Source organism: Martes martes, assembly GCF_963455335.1.
Source record: "Martes martes genome assembly, chromosome: 8".
In the NCBI taxonomy this organism is placed as follows: domain Eukaryota; kingdom Metazoa; phylum Chordata; class Mammalia; order Carnivora; family Mustelidae; genus Martes; species Martes martes.
The window spans coordinates 52155945-52176042 of NC_137895.1; the positions used below are offsets into that span (position 1 = coordinate 52155945).

Sequence of the window (20098 nt, forward strand, 5' to 3'; positions counted from 1 at the left end):
TGGCTAAAAACCAAGACAAGCTACTTAAAATACTTTTTAAAGGAAACTCTACCCCATCATGGGGCTCAAACTCAGAACCCCAAGATCAAGAGTTACATGCTCTACCCACTGAGCCAGCCAGGTGCCCCAGAAGTACTTTTGAGCATACATTGCTACCCAAAGGAGATGTGAGTCCATACCTTTCTAAACATATCAACCATAAAAGTACAAAGATTACGACTGAGTCTAGGAAACCAAGCTTTTCTGGACCTTCCTTTTCTTTATGGAAATACCAAAGATAATTGCTTTTCCCTCATTACTTCATACAAAAATATAAAGTATGAATTTCATTATCATTAATGTAAATATATAATAACAGTTGGTTTAAAATGAGCCATATCCTTGGCTTTTTTCCGGGGCATCTGGGTGGCTCAGTAGGTTAGGTGTCAGACTCTCGATTTTGTCTGGGGTCATGATCTCAGGGTCATGAGATTGAGCTCACATTGCTCTCCGTGGGGGAGTGGGCTTGAGGATTCTCTCTCTCCCGGTCCCTCTGCCCCTCACCCCCTACCAAGTGCCTGTGCATACACACTCTAAAATAGACAAAATCTTAAAAAAAACAGAAAAAACACATTCTGTTTTTGGTTATTCTGACTACTTTTAGTGCACAGCAATGTTATATACATTATTAATTTCTTTGGATGTATTTGGCATCTAATGACAGTACGTTTATAGATAGCATTTTTTTAAAGGCAGATGGCCAGTGAATTAATAGTCTAATACTCCCTACCCACAGTTTCACCCTTCCTTTTCTGGGTGATGCATGGTTACCCAGAATTGGGTTTCTTAACACTAAGAGTAATGGACAGGTTAGGTATTATTGATAATCTCCTGGGCCAGTCACGCAACCTTTTCCCTGTGTCAATTTCTCCCTTTATCTTTTGCCAGATTCTCATTGTGTTAATATCTCTGTGATCGAGGTTTCCTTGATCACAAAATGCTTCTGTCTTCAGGTTGAATATACTTTGTTTCAGGAGATGAATATCAGGGTGGAAATAAATAGAAACATTTTAGCTCTGTAAACTTTTCTTCCTTTCTTCTGAAGGTAGTGTGTCCTGTAGCACATTTGTTCCTCTAAATGTGTCCTTTGTGAAAACTGTTCACTATCCTAGGTTACTCTCAGTGGCAAAACATAATAGCAGTAATCACTTACAGTAGCACTCAATTTGTGCCAGGCCTTAAGTCTTATACACTTATTAGCTCCTTTACTCCTTATACTAACTCAATGAAGTAACTATTTTATAGTTTCTATAAAATATTTTTTAAAGATTTTATTTATTTATTTGAGAGAGAGAGAGAGAGAGAGAGCATGAGAGGAGAGATGGTCAGAGGGTGAAGCAGACTCCCCGTGGAGCTGGGAGCCTGATGTGGGACTTGATCCTGGGACTCCGTGATTATGACCTGAGCTGAAGACAGTTGCTTAACCAATTGAGCCACCCAGGCGCCCTCTATAAAATATTTTTATAGATAACTCGTGTAATCAGGTAGAGTAAGATACAGAGAAGTCAGGGTACTTTAGAAGATCACTTAAATCTAATGCAGTCCAGAAATTACCACCCTGGGTTATGTTTTATCTCTTAAAGGACTAAGTACTGAGTGAAATCAGCAAAAAAAAGCAGACCATAAAGATTGGGAACGGAGTGCGGGAAAGAATTTGTTGGCTGAGGCTATTCAGAATGGAATGTGACTTGGAAGAATGCAAACTGGTTAGGACATTATGGTATTTCATATCTGGGATCTTGGTGGTAATAAATGACTAAGGTTATTTAGAAATCCATTTGCCATGTAAAGTTGCACAGTCATCTGTTGCCTTTGTTTTCATTCTTCATGATCTAGAAAAATTAACAGTAGTATCATAGCTGAACATACATTCTTAGCTTCCTTTGGACTATAATTTTTATAGACATCTTGAGGATTTTCAAAATGCTCCTAAATATACTTCATTCTCACAGGAACCTTGAAATATACTCCTAGCTTTTCATAACAAAGGCTCGGAGGAAGTTAAGGGAACTGATTTGCGGGGGGGTTTATACTGGTTTCCAAGTAGCAAAGCTGGCTGTACCACACTACCCCATCTAGATCTTTAAACCTGCTTAAAGTCCTGAGAATATATGGTGTATTGTAGTTTAAAAATTTGCCTCACAATGTACAGAGGCAATGTCTTTATTCCGTACACGGATAAGGACCTTATAGGTATTGATCTTTGTTCCCAGTCTTTGCCTCTGGGAGGGGGGAGACCACCGCTTGAGGGGACTCTAGGCGGGGGCACCGGAAAGGCTGCGCGGGTGGTGGGCTGGGCTGAGCTGGGCTGGGCGTGGACACGCAGACTGCACACTGTCCCCAAGAGGCTTGGTGGGCTGGCGTCAGGGTTCGCAGTGTGGATGAATGGGGCCCTAGGAGGGGCTGAGGGTGGGGAGGGTGTACAACGGAAGGAATCAATCTCGCGGTTTCGAGTTGGGAACAAACGTCGCCCCCCCCCCACCCGTTTTCCTTCCTTAGTGAGGACGGTTTGGGGGTGGGTGGGGAAAGCGCGTCCTCGAAGCGCTCTCGCGCCCCCATTTCCCTCCCAGCGCGCGCCCTCCATTGCCCCTTCACCACCCGAATGGCCGGCGGTGGCTGCGAGTGGGGACGCGGAGCCGGGAGGGCGGGTCCCGACGCAGGTGTTGGATCAGCTAGGCTCGGCTGGGCGCGCTGGCCCGGCCCCTCGCCCCGCCGGCCACCGCCCCCCGCCCCCTGCCCTCCGCGCCGCCGCGCCTGGAGGGCGGGGCCGGGGCGCGCGAGGGTCCTCTGCACGCGGGCGGGCGGCGCGCGGCGCCTCGGTCTGGGGGAGCGCGGGGCGGTCTCCGCTGGCGTCGCGCGCGCTGTGTGTGAGCGGGGTCGCGCGCGCGCGCGCACTACAGGCGAGTGAGGGAGCGAGGGGGCGAGGGAGCGAGGGGCGGCCGGGTGTGAGTGTGTGTGGGGGTGGGGGCGAGTGTTTGTGGGAGTGGGGGGTGAGGGAGAGCCACACCGACCGCGAGGCTGTGAGAAAGTGGGCGAGTGTGCGAGGGCGCCCGGCCTGGCTGCGGGAGCCGCGGTGGTGGAGGAGAAAGGAGGCGGCTCCCGGCATCCCGACCCCCTCCCCCTCCTCTCGTTCTCGGACCTCCAGCCCGCCCGGCAGCCCGCGGTTCCGTCGGAAGCCCCAGCCCGGCTCCGCTGGCCGAGAGCGAGGGAGGAGCCGCCCGAGCCAGGTGAGCGGTGCGATCGCTTCTCTCCCCCGGTGTAGTGGCGTGAGGCGGAGGCGCGTCCGCCCCCGCCTCCCGCGCCCCTCCCCCCAGTGGGTGACTGCGGCCGGAGGGACTCGACGACGAGCCGGGTCTCGGCCGGGGCGGGGTGCAAGACCGGGGCGCGCCGGGAGCCGGAGATTGTGAAGGCCGGGGGTCGCTTGCAGCAGGAGGCGGGGGGAGCCCGGGCCGGTCGTAGTGCTGGGAGGGGGCTGAGGGGAGCCGTGTGCGTGTGACGGGAGAACTGTTGTTGGAGAGAGGCAGCGGCCTCGGGCGTGAAGTGTGCTTCCCCGCTTGTTGAGGGGGTGTGGTAACCCTGGGAATGCTTGGTGGAGTAAAACACGTTGTGCCAACCTGTCCTCGAGAGTGTGGTAATCTCTCCTGCCGCTGCTTCCATCAGACATTCCTGTGGTGTGACCGAGGAAGGAGGATGTGTTCGTCCTGCACTTGAGCATGGTTTGGATTCCCTGTTCTCCTCCTGAGGCGTCAGATTTTAGAAAGTGTGAGAGTCATTCTTTCTCTTTTGACAGTCCTCGAATAAGAGTGGGGTGACAAATAATTTGACCTGATTTTTTTTTCCCTTAAGCATTTGGCCATGGTGCACATCTTGCCTCCCCAACCCCTCCCTTTAAAAACCTCGGAATGGTTGGAGATAATAACTTCAGATTTGCCTTACTAATGTATCCTTATCTCTGGTTGCAGATTTGTAATCCCGGTATTTTATCCCATTTGTGGGTATGAATAGAGATGGGGCGTTAATTGTATTCAATGAGTGGGTTATTATGCTAACCGTGTTGAATTTAACTTCGATGTAAATTCTTTCAGCGAGCTGTTATTTTCCCATTAATTACATAAATTGTTCCCACATCTTTGGGGAGTTGGGTTAAATTCTAAATCTGTATGGAAAGTACATGGGGCAGCCTAATATGGAAAATACTCCTTTTTTGTGGGCGCGATGTTTATTATATTTAACGAAGTTTGTAATTATTAACTGTAACCATTAGAATTTAAGTGCTATGTAGATCTCATTTCTTTCACAGCATTGGGTAGTTTAAAGATCTTATTTTTTTGTTTCTTAAAAAATTCATTGTCAAAATACTTTAAGTTACGCATTTGGAATAAAACACACTGAAATTCCAGTCACGGAGGTTGAGCATTTATTTTCTAACTTTTAGAGTGACAGCCTCTAATTTTAAAAATTAACAATCATAAATTTCCTTTCTAATACTTACTGTGTGATATTTGGTTAGTGTGTCAAAGGGGAGAAGCCCTATTTTGTTTAGAGGTAATCTTTTGTTTATTACTTTCTATCTTGGTTAGTGCAGTTAATTTCCTTCTTTCCTATAATATATTCAGTTGTCAGTTTGGCAAGATGGCTGTTGATGTTTCTATCTTTCTCTCCTTTTTTTTTTCTCTCTTGTTTTCTCTTACCCCACCAGGTGCTGGAGCACTATCTGTCAGGGAGGGGGCACTCTATGATTTTGAGAACAGAGAGTCCAGAAGGGGAAAGCAAATCCAGTCACATAGAATCCTCCACTCAGTGAAGATCCTTTTTTTTCTGTTTCCACCTATGCCCCTGCAGGGGGTAAGGAATTGTATGTATCTGACTTTTAGACTTAGGGCTACCAGCTAACATTCCACTACCTTAGTTTCTGGTGGATATCTTCACTTTTTTTTTTTTTTAATTTTTTTAGATTCCCTATTGAATACAAAAGCATCTGAGGGTGAGGGGAGAGTGACAGCAAATTTTCCTTTTTTTTTTTTTTTCCTTCTCATTCAGTCTCCTTTTCCTCTCCAGAGAGAAATTACTAGCAGTGTTTTATAAATCGTCTATCCCTTCTTAGCCATGTTATGAAGAAACACTAAAGAGAACACTTTTTTTTTAAAGATTTTATTTATTATTTGACAGAGAGATCACAAGTAGGCAGAGGCAGGCAAAGAGAGAGAAGGAAGCAGGCTCCCCGCTGAGCAGAGAGCCCGATGTGGGGCCCCAGGACCCCGGGATCTTGGCCTGAGCCAAAGGCAGAGGCTTTAACCCACTGAGCCACCCAGGCACCCCAAGAGAACATTTTTTTTTTTTAAAATATTTTATTTATTTATTTGACAGAGATCACAAGTAGGCAGAGAGAGAGGAGGAAGCAGGCTCCCTGCTGAGCAGAGAGCCCGATGCCGGGGCTGGATCCCAGGACTCTGGGATCATGACCTGAGCCGAAGGCAGAGGCTTTAACCCACTGAGCCACCCAGGTGCCCCAGAACATTTTTTTTTTAACCTGAGACCAATGAATGCCAACCAAGCTTCAGGCATTAGTGTGTTGGGGCACAGCATGAAACATGGCTTTTAAAAAAACCTCTCCCAATTCTTGCTTTCCTCAGTTTGTATCCATCTGGGATTTGCTAATGGGGTAAGTCACTAGACTGATTTCTCAACTTCTCCCTTCCCTATGAGCTGAAAGACAGAATAAGATGAACACTGGAATGGGTTGAGGGGGAGGGGAGAGAACAGAGCCAGTTCCACAGTTGGAGAAGTAGCTTTTGTCATCGTCCTCTGGGAAGCAGGCATAGAGTCCTAAACTAAGTGAAAGAGGGTGGGGGAAGAAGTTCTGTACCCAGGAACAACATGTGAAGAGTGAGAGAAAACTAAACATAAAGCAAAGGCAGGAGGTTTGTTGCTTACTACTGTCAACTGGTCTGGGAGTGTATTTTAGTGATGTGGATTTGTAGAGAGAGTTTATGATAGGTTAGTTTACAAAGAGTATTACAAAGAGCAAGTGGGGTTAAGTCATAAGCTTATGGGAAAAGAGCCTTGAGAAGTTATAATCTAATTTTTAAAAAAATCTGGGAGGAGATTGTGGTAGGGATATTTAGTTAACTGTACTGTGAGATACGCAGTTGTTTCAAGAGAGGTTGAATAGGAGAGATTAGGTACAGATGATGAGGAAATTGTCTTTCATTACTTGGGAATTTTCTTGTCATATTAAGGATAGTTAAATAATAATATACTATGTCAAAATACCTGTACATAATGTATTTTAGATTCATGTACCATATGTATCTTTGTACATACTAGGTTTGCAGAAAAGAACAGAGTTTCTGGCTTCATGATAACTCATGCTATGGTATTTTTTTTAATGTTTTCTTTTCCGGTGTTTTTTTTCCTTTCAAAATTGGCTTAGAGGACAAAAGCCACAGAGCTAGCCAGCTCTACTCCCTTAGAGTCTGGTCTGCATGGAGCCCATCTGCTTATATCTTTTTTACTCCTTTTACTAAAATTACAGGTTTTTTTTCTCCTCTGACTTTAATTGTTAACAAAGCTAATTATTGAAGGATGAGTTGTATAATGGCAATGGAAAGTAGGATTAGGTTTGCGGTGTTTGTTTTTAATGAGAAACTGAAAAGATAAATTAGGAATTTTTATTTTTTTTTTAAGGTTTTATTTATTTATTTGACAGACAGAGATCACAACTAGGCAGAGAGGCAGGCAGAGAGAGAGAGAGGGGGAAGCAGGCTCGCCGCCAAGCAGAGAGCCCAATGAGGGGCTAGATCCCAGGACCCTGGGATCATGACCTGAGCCGAAGGCAGAGGCTTTAATAAACACTGAGCCACCCAGGCGCCCCATAAATTATGGATTTTTAAAAAAGATTTATTTATTTGTGAGAGAGAAAGGGGGTGAGCAGAGGGAGAGACTCTTTAGGCAGGCTCCCTGCTGAGGGCAGAGCCCAACATGGAGCTTGATCCCAAGGCCCATGAGATCATGACCTGAGCTGAAACCAAGAATCACCAACCGAGCCATCCGGGCATCCTGATAAATTGTGAATTTTTGACAGCTGTGTTTAGATCTTATGGGTATATTTACTTGGTATTAAATATTGAAATAGCTTTCTTTTGGGGGGGGGGATACTGCCTTACAATTCAACAAACAAACTCCTTTAAAATAATTCCTAACCCCTAACCCTTAACATTTGTCTGTCATACATAAGGTTCTGTTACCTGCTGGGGATAATGGAGAATAAAACGGAATCTGTCTTCATGGAGTTCACAATGTAATTTCATTGATCCTTATTCTTTTCATCTGGCAGTCTGTTCTCCCAGCAGTGTTTGGAGGCATTTACTAGATTCTCGTAAAATGTGTACCAATTTGTCAATTTTTTGTCAATAATTTTTACTACCTTTCTTTCAAAAATGGCAGTACATCACCAAGTTCTGAAAAATTCTACAATTGTTGAATCACTGTATTGTACACCTGAAACTAATATAATATTGTATGTGAACTAACAGGAATTAAAATAAAACCTTTAAAAAAAAATTCCAAATCTACCCCTTAATGTTTTTACTCTATTCAGCTCCTTAACATCCCCCCACTTGTTTTAACCCTTTCTGATACTAGCTCTTGGCTTCATGTTCTTAGGCATATAGAAATATGGTCTCCAAAAATAGAACATGGATTTGCTATATTAGATCACACCAGTTCTTTCTTACTGCTCCACTGTCCCACATTTGGCAGCATTTCAGAGTTTGATAGTTTGTCAGAAAACTACATCTTGGAAATTCATGCAGATTTGTCTAAATAGCAGGCTTCAAATATTTCCTGAGTTGTTATTTCCTGAGCTTATTCCTTTGACATATAGTTAGCCATATCTATAAAGCCTTCGTTCAGTTTCACTATATTAATAGTTTCCTAACTCATTTTTCAGTGTATTGTCCAGCAAGAAAATTTGGAAGGCCCAACATTTTAACGTGTTAAGCACGATGAACCCTTTTTTTTTTTTTTTTTAAGATTTTGGGTTTTTTAAGTAGTCTCTATTCCCAATTTAGGGCTCTTAACTCACAACTCTGAGATCAGGAGTTGCATGCTCCACTGACTGAGCCAGCTAGGCGCCCCTAAACATGATGAACTCTGAGGGAGCCACACTGTGCACTGCATCTCGGGAAGATTTTGTAGATTTTGTGCGATGTTCCAGAGAGAGAGGGGTTGATTTAATATTCCTGTATTAAGTGAAATCTTCAGAAAATTTTTTTAAGAGTTTATTTATTTATTTATTTGACAGATTACAAGTAGGCAGAGAGGCAGGCAGAGAGAGGTAGGGGGGGAAGCAGGCTCCCTACTGAGCAGAGAGCCCAACATGGGGCCGATCCACATGACCTGAAGGCAGAGGCTTTAACCCACTGAGCCACCCAGGTGCCTCGAAATCATTAGAAATTTTATTTAAATTCTAGAGAAAGCTTTTTTTTTTTTTCCCCAGAGGAAACTTTTTTAAAGGAAGATTTTAAGTAATCTTTACACTCAACGTGGGGCTCAACTCCACAATCCAGAGATGAAGAGTGGCATGCTCCACCAACTGAGCTGGCCAGGTACACCATGCAGAGAAAACTATTTTAAAAAGTTCAATTAGTTTTGTATATCACAGACTGCTTTAAGAAATTTAGTAGTAAAGCTACAGGTAAATTAAGTAAAGGTGACATTTTTCTGATCCCTTAGGTGAATATGTGTAAAAATTTGCATGTTAATTTGCTTATGACATTTTTTTCTTCTCTAGTTTTCTTTTTATTGTGGTTAAATACACAGCACAAAATTTACCATCTTAGTCATGTTTTAAGAACGCACATTAGTGGTGTTAACTATATTCACATTCTTGTGCAACTGTCCACCATATTCATTTCTAGAACTCTTCATACAAATAGTCTTGATTCCCCCAACATCCCAGCCCCTGGCAACCATCATTTTACTTTCTGTGAATTTGGCAGTTGTATACTAGTGCATAATGTCCTCCAGGTTCATCCATGTGGTAGCATGCATTGGAATTTAATTCTTTTTTAAGGCATTGTATGTATATTCTGTATTACTCATTCATCTTTCGACGAACACTTCGGTTACTTCCACCTTTTAGTTATTGTAACGCTGTTGTGAACATGTGTGTACAGATACCTCTTTGAAAACTCTGCTTTCATTTCTTTTGGTTATATACCAAAAGCAGAATTACTGGATCATATGGTAGTTCTATTTTTAATTTTTTGAGGAACTGCCATACTGTTTTTCATAGCTGTCGCACCATTTTACATTCCGACTGACAGTTTGCAAGGCTTCCAGTTTCTCCACATGCTCCCCAACATTTGTTTTCTGTTTTTTGATAGTAGCCATCCAGTGTGTGTGATTTACTTACATGGTTTTGATTTGCATTTTCCTAATGATTATTGATGTTGAGCATCTTTTTTTGTGGACATTTTAATATCAGATCGTTTTTAACTCTGTGAGGATTATGTCTGTTTTGTTTACCAGAATATTTTTAGAGTACATAGTAGGCAATCAAATATTAATTGAATGTATTATTTAATCAAATACTTTGTTTATTTAGTACTTAGATTTTTTTTTTTTTTTAAAGATCTTATTTATTTGTCAGAGAGAGAGCGAGCACTGGCAGACGGAGGCAGAGGGAGAAGCAGGCCTCCTGCTGAGCAAGGAGCCCGGTGGGACTCGATCCCAGGACGCTGGGATCATGACCTGAGCCGAAGGCAGCTGCTTAACCAACTGAGCCACCCAGGCGTCCCTAGTACTTAGATTCTTAGTTGATCTGAGATTACAACTAATTTTTGACCTTGAACAATTTGCCTTCTTTGGAGGGAGGGATACTTCTCCAGGGATGTTGTGAAAATAAATGTAAAAGTGAAATGGATCAAATGTAAGATGATCTTGTTAGTGTAAAAAATTCCCTCTTATAAACAGTACTGCTACATGCTGACATATGCAGACTTTGATGTTAAGGGAATAATTTCCTAAAACTTTTGAGCAAGGTATGACAGACAATACTTAAAATAAAAAGTTCTGTGGCCTATAATAAAGAATTCCCAAATATCACTGACATAAGCAAAAGAGGTAGTAGGTAGTCCAAGGTCATGGCACCACACAGCTGTCAGGGATTCAAGTTCTAACAGGTAGCTGTGCTTTTCTTAGGGTTCACTCCTATCCTTAAGAGTCCAGGTGGTTGTTAAAGCTAATAGAGGGAGAGGAGAGAAAGAAAGGAAGAAAGAAAGGGAGAAAGAGAGAGAAAGAAAGAAATAGAAGTTAAGTTTAAGGAATTGGTTAGTATGATTGTGGCAAGACTGAAACTCATGGGGCAAGCCAGTAGGTTGGAAATTCAGGGAGGGACTTCTGTTATAGTCTTAATGCATGGTTACTTCTTCGTGGAACTTGTTTTTGCTCTTTAGACCTTCAACTGGTTGGATGAGACCCACCTTACAACATAGAGGGAATCTTCACTCAGTGTCAACTTATTATAGACTTTAATCATATTTACAAAATATTTTCTTAGCAACATATAGACTAGTGCAAACAGTTGGGGCACCATTGTCTAGCCACGTTGACACAGTTGAACTAACACAATGAAAAATCCAGGTGTTGAAGCAGGTATGTGAATAAAAATCAACTTTTTACTTGCTCAGCTGAGGGAATAGTTGGTGGCATTTAGTTAGGAACGTACACTAGGCAGATTGAAATAGGATCTCTCAAATTCAGTTGGAAACTGGTTGGAAAAAGATTTAGTAGGTCAATGATATATTCAAATTTCAATAATAATAGTTGAAACCTGGTGAGGATGACAGTTACAGAGAAAGGAGAGAAGGGTTCAGGAAGGAAGCCCTAGGGATTATGTATAGAACAAGAACTGTCAGGAGTGAAGGGTCATGTAAAAGAAGACTGAAGGAGTCCCTAAACTCAATATATACAAATTTGTTATTTTTCTCTAGAAGCTTGATGTAACTCTTATATTCTCCATCCAAGACAGAAATGATGTCATCAGAAGCACATCTGTAGTAATTGCCAAATGGAGTAAATTCTTATTTGTACATTAGTATGTATATTTTCCTTATCTAACCTTTTTTTCATTCTCAGTCTTTTGATTCTGAGTTTATATGCTATGTCTTATCTGGAATAAATAATGTTCCTAGGCGTAAGAGGTGCCTCAGTATCTTCATGGTAGATTATAATTGTGCTTTTTTCCTAGCAGAATAAGTACCATTGGGAAGGGGGTCTCATGAGAAAAATGAAAGAAGCACTTTATTTATGATTCCCATTTAATTAGCCCTGCCTAGACTATTGACAGATCACAGTGACTTTTATTTGCATGTGTATCCAGAAGTTGCATGGGAGAACTATGTCTAATATAAATGTAAATTTTCTTTGTCAAATGTCTCTTTGTTAAAAAAAGAAAAACTGATTTAGCAGTTTATCAGTAGCATTTATTTGGTATCTAATATTTGTGCATTGTTTTCCTTAATATTGTGTGTGTGGGGAGGAACCATTTTACTTTTACAAGGGACTCTTTACTGTCTTTTAAAATAGTGAATATAATCTGAGGTTTTTTATTTTTGAGACTCAGGACTATCATTTTATTGGTGTACTTTTGGTTTCCTAGACTGTAGATTTACCATTACACTTTTGACTTCTTAGCAGTTTTGGTTTTTTTTTTCCCTGCGTGTTCATTAATGGGATAAATAGAAAAGTAGGTATGTTGGAGGAGACACTGGCCTCCACCTGGCCCGCAGGAAGGTGGCCTCCCAGACCAGGAGGGTCATGGGAGTGGGTTGGAGGGGGGAATACAGAGCCTCTGCCTTTGTGGTTGGAGAGTCTTCACCTCTTGTTTCCTGGCTATTAGATGTGAATCCCATTAGAGCAGCCTGATAAGGACAAGGCCACCCTGGGTACCTTTCCAAATAGGAGTGGACCATTGGTTGGAGGAGAGAGTTGTGCTCTTTATTTCTCTGGCAATAAACTGGTCTTTGGAGATCACTGTAAAATTATAATGGATAAAAAATTGGGGTTGCCTGGGTGGCTCATTCGGTTAAGCTACTGCCTTTGGCTCAGGTCATGATCCCAGGGTCCTGGGATCCAGCCTTGCTTCAGGCTCCCTGCTTAGCAGGAAGCCTGCTTCTCCCTCTCCCATTCTCCCTGCTTGTGTTCCTTCTGTTGCTGTTTCTTTCTCTCTGTCAAATAAATAAATAAAAATCTTAAAAAAAAAAAACAAAAACCGAAAACCATTTCTTTCTTTTTTTTTTTTTAAGATTTTATTTATTTATTTATTTGACAGAGATCACAAGTAGGCAGAGAAGCAGGCAGAGAGAGAGGAGGAAGCAGGCTTCCTGCTGAGCAGAGAGCCCGACGTGGGGCTTAATCCCAGGACCCTGGGATCATGACCTGAGCCGAAGGCAGAGGCTTTAACCCACTGAGCCACCCAGGCGCCCCATCCATTTCCTTTTAAAAAAAAAAAAAAATTGGACAGGTGTCACTTGAAGATACCGGTACAAATGAAACCATAAATAATAAGCCGGAGGTTGTTAAGCTGACCTGCCTTTTTCAGGGTGGGGATGTCATCTCCTTGGTGGACATTGGAATACAGTGTGGCATACCTCTGATTCTTCACATGAAAAGCAAGACATAAGATAAGAATCTTTTGAAGCTGATAAAGAAAATGTATTCCACATGAACAAAGATCATCTTAGTGCAGGGAAAGGTCACGATCCCCAGATGCTGCCATATTGACTGCCACTAGGTGGATTTGAGGAACCACAGTCATTGGCATTGATGTTGGACCTCTTCAAGACAGTGTCTACATATTTCATAAAGTCTTCTGCAGAGCATTTCTCCAGTTCCAGATCTGGGCGTGCAGGTATCCCCTATGAAAGCCTTGCAGAGATCAGGCTGCTCCATTGGGAGAAATGAAAGGAGGGGCACCTGGGTGGTTCAGTCAGTCAAACATCTGCATTTTGCTAAGTTAGTGATCCCTGGGTCCTGGGATTGAGCCCTATATCAGGCTCTCTGCTCAGTAGGGTGTCGTCTTCTCCGTCTCCCTCTGCCCCTCCCTGCTGTTCATGCTCTATGCTCTGTCTCTCACTCTCTCTAATAAATGTTTTTTAAAAAAAATGAAAAGAAATGGGGAGGCTAACCCGAACTTGCAGTTAGTTGATGGTGGCATACCAGTGTGGAAACACCCAAAGATTATGCATGGGTATGAGAGCTGCAGGCATGAAGCCAGACATGATGCTCATGTGCATCATCTGTTGGGAGTTGCTGCACAACGACATGAGATTGCAGCCCAGGAGTGTTTTTGTTGTCCAATTATAGAATCATTGAACATAACATGTTGTGTTAATGTTGTGGCCTGGGCATTTTCCATGAGTTGACATACCAGTATTGGCCAACATTTCTACTTCCCAGTTGCCAGTGGCTTTAATATCCTATCCTGATTTCTTTTGGGGACTACACCTGCTTTACTCATTCAATACAATTTCATGCAGTAAAATTCAGTCATATCAGTGAACAGATCATGTTTAAGACCTAAGTGTCAGGGCAGGCACCAAGATGGCTTCGAAGTATTAGATGTCCTTGACAGGGTGGTCCAGAAACTACTTGGTCTAAATATCTTAAGGTCATTTTATAATGCCTCTCTCAAGGGAAACTGGGGAGGCATTAGGTACTCTGGTGCGACTTTTCTTATGTGGAGCTTTTCCTTTGAGACTTTTCAGTGACCACATCTTCAATTCATATCTAGACTAAGACTCAAGAGAGCATGTTCTTTTTTTAAGAGGTCATGTTCTTGTCCACAGCTGTGGAACAATAACACAAGGGGTCAGAAGCCTCTGGGCACCAGTCATCCCCTTTGCTGATTTCTTGGGTCTTGGCCTCTGGGCACCAGTCATCCCCTTTGCTGATTTCTTGGGTCTTGGCCTCTGGGCACCAGTCATCCCCTTTGCTGATTTCTTGGGTCTTGGCCTGATGCATTGCCACATTTGAGAGCTCTCCCCTTGCTTTTCCACAGCTACAAGTATTTCCCATGTTATTTTATTCCTTCCCTGCTTTCCTGTGATTGATGCCTTGAGACCCTGAGTTGTAGGGCAGGTGTGTGAGTGTGGCAGGCATGGCAGGCTAAGGTTTTGGGTTGGGGCTGTGTGTATATGTGTGGTGGTGCATCTGGCTCATGATGTTCTGGTCTTACGGTGTACATCTGTGGAGCAGGCACTTCTGACTGAGACCCTGGAGAGTGTGTGAATGGTGCATGAGGAATCACTTCCAGTTGTGGTGCTGGAAGCCATCTCTATGGTCATTCCTTTCTCTAGTTCTTACCCTCATTCTTTTTTCTGTGTTAGGTTGCCATGTCATCTGGGGTGATATTAGGAATTTTTTTAAAGTAGGCTCCATGCCCCAGTGAAGCTAGAACTCAGGACCCTGATATCAAGAGTTACATGCTGTACTTCTGAGCCAGCCAGGGGCCTCAGGAATTTTATTTTTGTAAAGTTTTGTTTGTTAGCTTGTTTGTTTGTTTGAAACCACCTGTTAACATTTGTTAGTAAAACTTGAAACTTTTTGCTTCTTAGGGAAATTTTCAACTGTTGTCTTACTCGTGATACAAACTTTTGCTCATGATGCAGATTCTGAGAAGCAGCACTCTGTGGAAGAAAGTCCTTTTTTGTATTCTAGTAAACAATCTGATGAAAAAAGTTCTATTTAAAGGAAGCATGAAAACCTTGAGTAAGAGTATGCTATCCCCTGACTGAAATAAATTTTAGTGAATGGACCCCAGCATTTATTGTTTTTTTAAGTTGTTTTCCATATTCTTGAACTATTTATTTCTTTCTTTATTTATTTTTACGATTTTATTTATTTATTTGACAGAGAGAGACACAGCGAGAGAGGGAACACAGCAGGGAGAGTGGGAGAAGGAGAACAGGCTTTCTGCAGAGCAGGGAGCCTGACACAGGGCTGGGTCCCAGGACCCTGGGATCATGACCCGAGCAGAAGGCAGACACTTAACGACTGAGCCACCCAGGCACCCCTTGAACTATTTATCTTGATTAAAGTTGCTATATAAAGGATTTCAGTGTTGATACTTCTCTAGTAACCCAGGTGTTACTATCTCATTATTTAAAACATTCCTATGAATGTGTTTGTAATAAAATACACAAATGTGACAAAATAAGGGAAGAAAATTGCATAAAAAAACTACAGATATATGAATATATAGAGAGTTAATTATGATGGGAAGGATCAGGATATACTGATGATTAGTCTTATCTATTTTATATCAAGGGATCTGCGTTTTGGGGGAAGGAGTAAATCAGTCAAAAATAGGTGATATTAAAGTACATTCCTAGGTAGTATATAATATAGGGAATGACATTGAACATAATGTAGAAAATGGGACTTGTACTAAGTGATCTGCTGTAATTATAAAATGGCAGTGGTAGCTTCCCCAGTGGACGATGGAGAAATTTTGTTTCATAGGAAGTTGTGAGTTTCTATATTCCTAGTGGTATAAAAATTTTTTATTTGAATGAAAGGAAAAAGTATCATATTACATTATTCATTTTTTATTTGTATAGTTAATATATAATCACAGCATTTATTTGTGTGAAAGCCAAGAATCAGATTTCTTTTTTTAACTTACATATAAATATATATATATGACGTATTATTTGTTTATTTATTTATTTCGCAGAGAGATTACACAAGCAGGGGCAGAGAGAGAGGGAGAAGCAGGGAAGTAGGCTTCCCGCTAAGCAGGGAGCCCGATGTAGGACTCCATCCCAAGAGCCTGGATCGTGACCTGAGCCGAAGGCAGATGCTTAACCGACTGAGCCACCCAGACACCCCGTTAATACATATTTTTTTAAGTAATCTCTATGCCTAATGTGGGGCTCTAACTCAGACCACCAAAATCAAGAGTTGTGCACTCTACCAACTGAGCCCAGCAGCCAGGTACCCCAAATAGATTTTTTTTAATATGAGGAAGTGAAACTTATTTTCATATGTACAGGGGAGCCCCACAAACATGAAATTCCTTAAGTAGAATTCTTTATTTATTCTGTATGTGAATTTTGTCTTTCTGTATAGAAAGAATCGGCATTCAGGAGGAAATAATCCAAGAGAAGGAAGACCAAGCAGATCAAGATGTGTAGCTCTGTGGCAGCCAAGTTGTGGTTTTTGACAGATCGTCGAATCAGAGAAGACTATCCCCAAAAAGAGATTTTACGAGCATTAAAGGCCAAATGTTGTGAGGAGGAATTGGACTTTAGGGCCGTGGTGATGGATGAGGTGGTACTGACAATCGAGCAAGGAAACCTGGGTAAGTCTATACTAAGTAGTTTAATAGAATTGTTTCTTAAAATGTTTGAATCCACATTTTTTAGGAATAGTTTGGAGGAAGGAATTGTTACTAGCCTTATCATTATGAAGTATCATCTAATCTTAAAATCTAGCATTTTTTTTTTAAGAGAGAGAGCACAAGCCTCTTAACCGACTGAGACACCCAATATTATGGCACCCCCAAATCTACTACATGTTATGGAAGAAATGGAAACAGTAGTACTTAATGAACCTCTTGCTTTATTATGTGGGAAATAGTTGGGAGAGAAATTAAAGATGATGTACTAATTTTTTTCCCATTATTGCTGTCTTCTAATTTTAAAAGACCTTGTTTATAAAGTGCTCATAAGAGAATTTACCTCATGGGGTTCCTTTTAGTAAATGCATCAAATTCCACATGTGAGGGGCGACTGGGTGGCTCACTGGGTTAAAGCCTCTGCCTTCAGCTCACGTCATGATCCCAGGGTACTGGGATCGAGCCCTGCATCGATCGGGCTCTCTGCTCAGCAGGGAGCCTGCTTCCTCTCTCTCTCTGCCTGGTTCTCTGCCTACTTGTGATCTCTGTCTCTCAAATAAATAAGTAAAATCCTAAAAAAAAAATACCGTAAAAAAAAATTCCACATGTGATTCTTACTTTCTTTTTTCTTCATAAAATATTTTATACATATAGTATAAAATGCTAATAGAATTTTGTTCCTTTTGCTGGATAGAAGTGTCCTAATGATTTGACTCAATTGGTGAGAAGTCTGGTATTTTTGTTATTTCATGTTTGTTTTTGGGTTATAAGGGGAAGGTGTCTTAGAAATACAGAAATTCTTTAGAACTGACTTAGGAGTCTTTACATCTTTAGAAAGTTAAGACCTTTTTTTTTTTTTTTTTTAAGATTTTATTTATTTATTTGACAGAAAGATCACAAGTAGGCAGAAAGGCCAGCAGAGAGAAAGGGGGAAGTAGGCTGTCCGCTGAGCAGAGAGCCCAATGCAGGGCTCAATCTCAGGACCCTGAAATCATGACCTGAGCTGAAGGCAGAAGCTTAACCCACTGAGCCACCCAGATGCCCAAAAGTTAAGACTTGTTATAGCTAAGTTGGTCATTTCTGTTAAGGAGCATTATATGGTGGCATATACATGGCATTTTTAATTAACTTTCAGAAAATACTTCATAGTATTAGGGTATAAGACAAACACTTAAAATAGATTCTACATTACTCACTTTGTGTCTAGAATCATAATGAGACCATGTGTTTTAATTTTCTCATCAGTAAAATGGAGAGAGATGGTTATTGTGAGAATTAATATTATTCAGTATGTAAATCTGCTATGAGGGTAGTTTCATTCACACACTAGTTAGTGGATCTAGAATCTTACCTGATAACATGGTACTGTGGTTTAAGTAGGTAGAATCTCTTAGCAGTTACTCTTTACTCTGCCCTCTTTTTTTTTTTTTTTTTTAAAGATTTTATTTATTTATTTGACACAGAGAGAGATCACAAGCAGGCAGAGAGGCAGGCAGAGATAGAGGGGGAGGCAGGTTCCCTGCTGAGCAGAGAGCCCGATGTGGGGCTCGATCCCAGGACCCCGGGATCATGACCTGAGCTGAAGGCAGAGGCTTTAACCCACTGAGCCACCCAGGCACCCCTACTCTGCCCTCTTGACATTTAATTCATTCTCAGTACCTTTCAGCAGTTACTGTTTTGTCAGCTGATCTTTAATATGTAAATTAATTTACATCAAAGACTTAATAGAAAAACAGAATGTTCCCCATTTTAGTATAAATGATCCTCATGCTAATTTAGGATCAAAAGTTATTGTTGCTGTAGAAATAACTTCTTTAGAACTGAACTGTTGCTAGATTATTTCACTTTAGTGTATAAGTAGTTACTGCCTTTACAGGAAAGATGCTCAGTATTTTATTTCAGTCAGGCTTTCTTTTTTAAATGTATACACCTAGGTCTAGCACTTAGTTATTCAGATTCTGGAGATCTGGGATAGAGCCTATTTCTTTCATTCTTCCATAAATATAATGAAAGTATTTATTATGTGCTAGTTAATTGGTATGGGGTGCAAAATGAAACAGGCTAAGATTAACATAAGTGTAAAATTGTTATAACTTTGGTAAATTATAAATGGAGTGGATTTGTACCCCCATGCCCTGTACTGCACCTATGACAGATACTCCTGATCAAATAAATTAAAATCCCGAATCGAAGGCTTCTGGGTGGCTCAGTTGGTTAAGCATCTGCATCTTAATTTCAGCTCAGGTCATGATCTCAGGGTCCTGGGATCCAGCCTCTTTGGATTCTGTGCCTAATGGGGAGTCTGCTTAAGATTCTCTCCCTCTGCCCCTCCCCCTGTTCATGAACATGTGCCTTCTTTCTCTCATATAAATACACATTTTCTCTCTAGAATAAAAAAATAAAATTCAGAATCTATCACATGCTTTTACAGTTCACAGCTTTTCAACATAAGTGCATGTACAACTGTTGAGATTGGAGTCAGAAATTTGGATACTGTATTGTGTTAGGAGCCATGCTCTTGAAGTATGTGTGAGAAGAGGCTTAAAGGGTGGTGTGGTACATAGCTCACTTAACACCACTTCCACAGGGTTAGGGTATATGCTTCTGCGTTTTAATTTATTTTTTTAAAGACTTTATTTATTCATTTGACAACACAAGCATGGGGAGCAACAGGCAGAGGGAGAGGTGTTATTATGTTTTAAAGGTTGGAAAACCAAAGGCTGCATAACATGTATTGGCAAGGATATAGAGAAATTGGAGCCCTTCTACATTGCTAAGGGGAATATAAAATGATGTAGGCCCTTTGGGAAAAAGTTTGGCAGTTCCTCCAAAGGTTAAACGTAGAATTACCATAGGATCCATCCCACTCCTGCATATATACCTAAGAATGACAACATATGTTTGGGAGTGGTTAAGATGGGTTGGCATTACTTGTTCTTTAAATGTTTGGTAGAATTTACCAGTGAAAACATTTGGTGCTATGTTTTTCCTTGTTTGGCAATTTTGGATTACTGGTTCAATATGTCCTGATTTTTTAATTTTTTTTTTTAATTTTTAAAAATTTTTAATGATTCAGTCTTACTAGGTTGTATGTTGGCAGGAATTTATCCATATTTTCTTGGTTATCCAATTTGTTGGCATAATTTTTCATAGTTGTTTCTTATAATCTCATTTATTTCGGTGACGTCCATTGTTAATATCTCCTTTCATTTCTAATTTTTGTTACTAAAGGCCTCTCTTTTTTCTTAGTGTAGCTAAAGTTTTGTCAATTTGTTGGTCTTTCCAAAAGTTAGTGTTGGTTTTTTTCTGTTTTTTCTATTCAGTTATGTGTGTTCTAATCTTTATTTTTCTTTTTCTGTTCATGGTGGGTTTAGTTCTTTTTCTGCTTGTTTATGGTATAAGGTTAGGTTGTTGATTTGAGATTTTTCTTCTTAATGTACATTTTTAAAAATTTTTTTAATTTATTTAATTTATTTTTTTTTAGATTTTATTTTTATTTATTTGACAGAGAGAGATCTCAAGTAGGCAGAGATGCAGGCAGAGAGAGAGGAGGAGGAAGCAGGCTCCCTGCTGAGCAGAGAGCCCGATGGGGGCTCGATCCCAGGACCCTGAGATCATGACCTGAGCCGAAGGCAGAGGCTTTAACCTACTGAG

General features: G+C 41.1%; 1 protein-coding gene across 1 annotated transcript in view; it reads left to right on the plus strand.

Moving 5' to 3' along the window:
* Positions 1–2802: 2802 nt before the first annotated feature.
* RIMKLB (ribosomal modification protein rimK like family member B) overlaps positions 2803–20098 on the plus strand; it is a 58751-nt gene continuing 41455 nt past the window's right edge. The window contains exons 1-3 of the mRNA XM_080812180.1: positions 2803–2939; positions 3185–3266; positions 16177–16408. Of these exons, the coding sequence (XP_080668306.1) occupies positions 16234–16408 (175 nt within the window). The 5' untranslated portion in view covers positions 2803–2939; positions 3185–3266; positions 16177–16233. The remainder of the gene's footprint in view (positions 2940–3184; positions 3267–16176; positions 16409–20098) is intronic.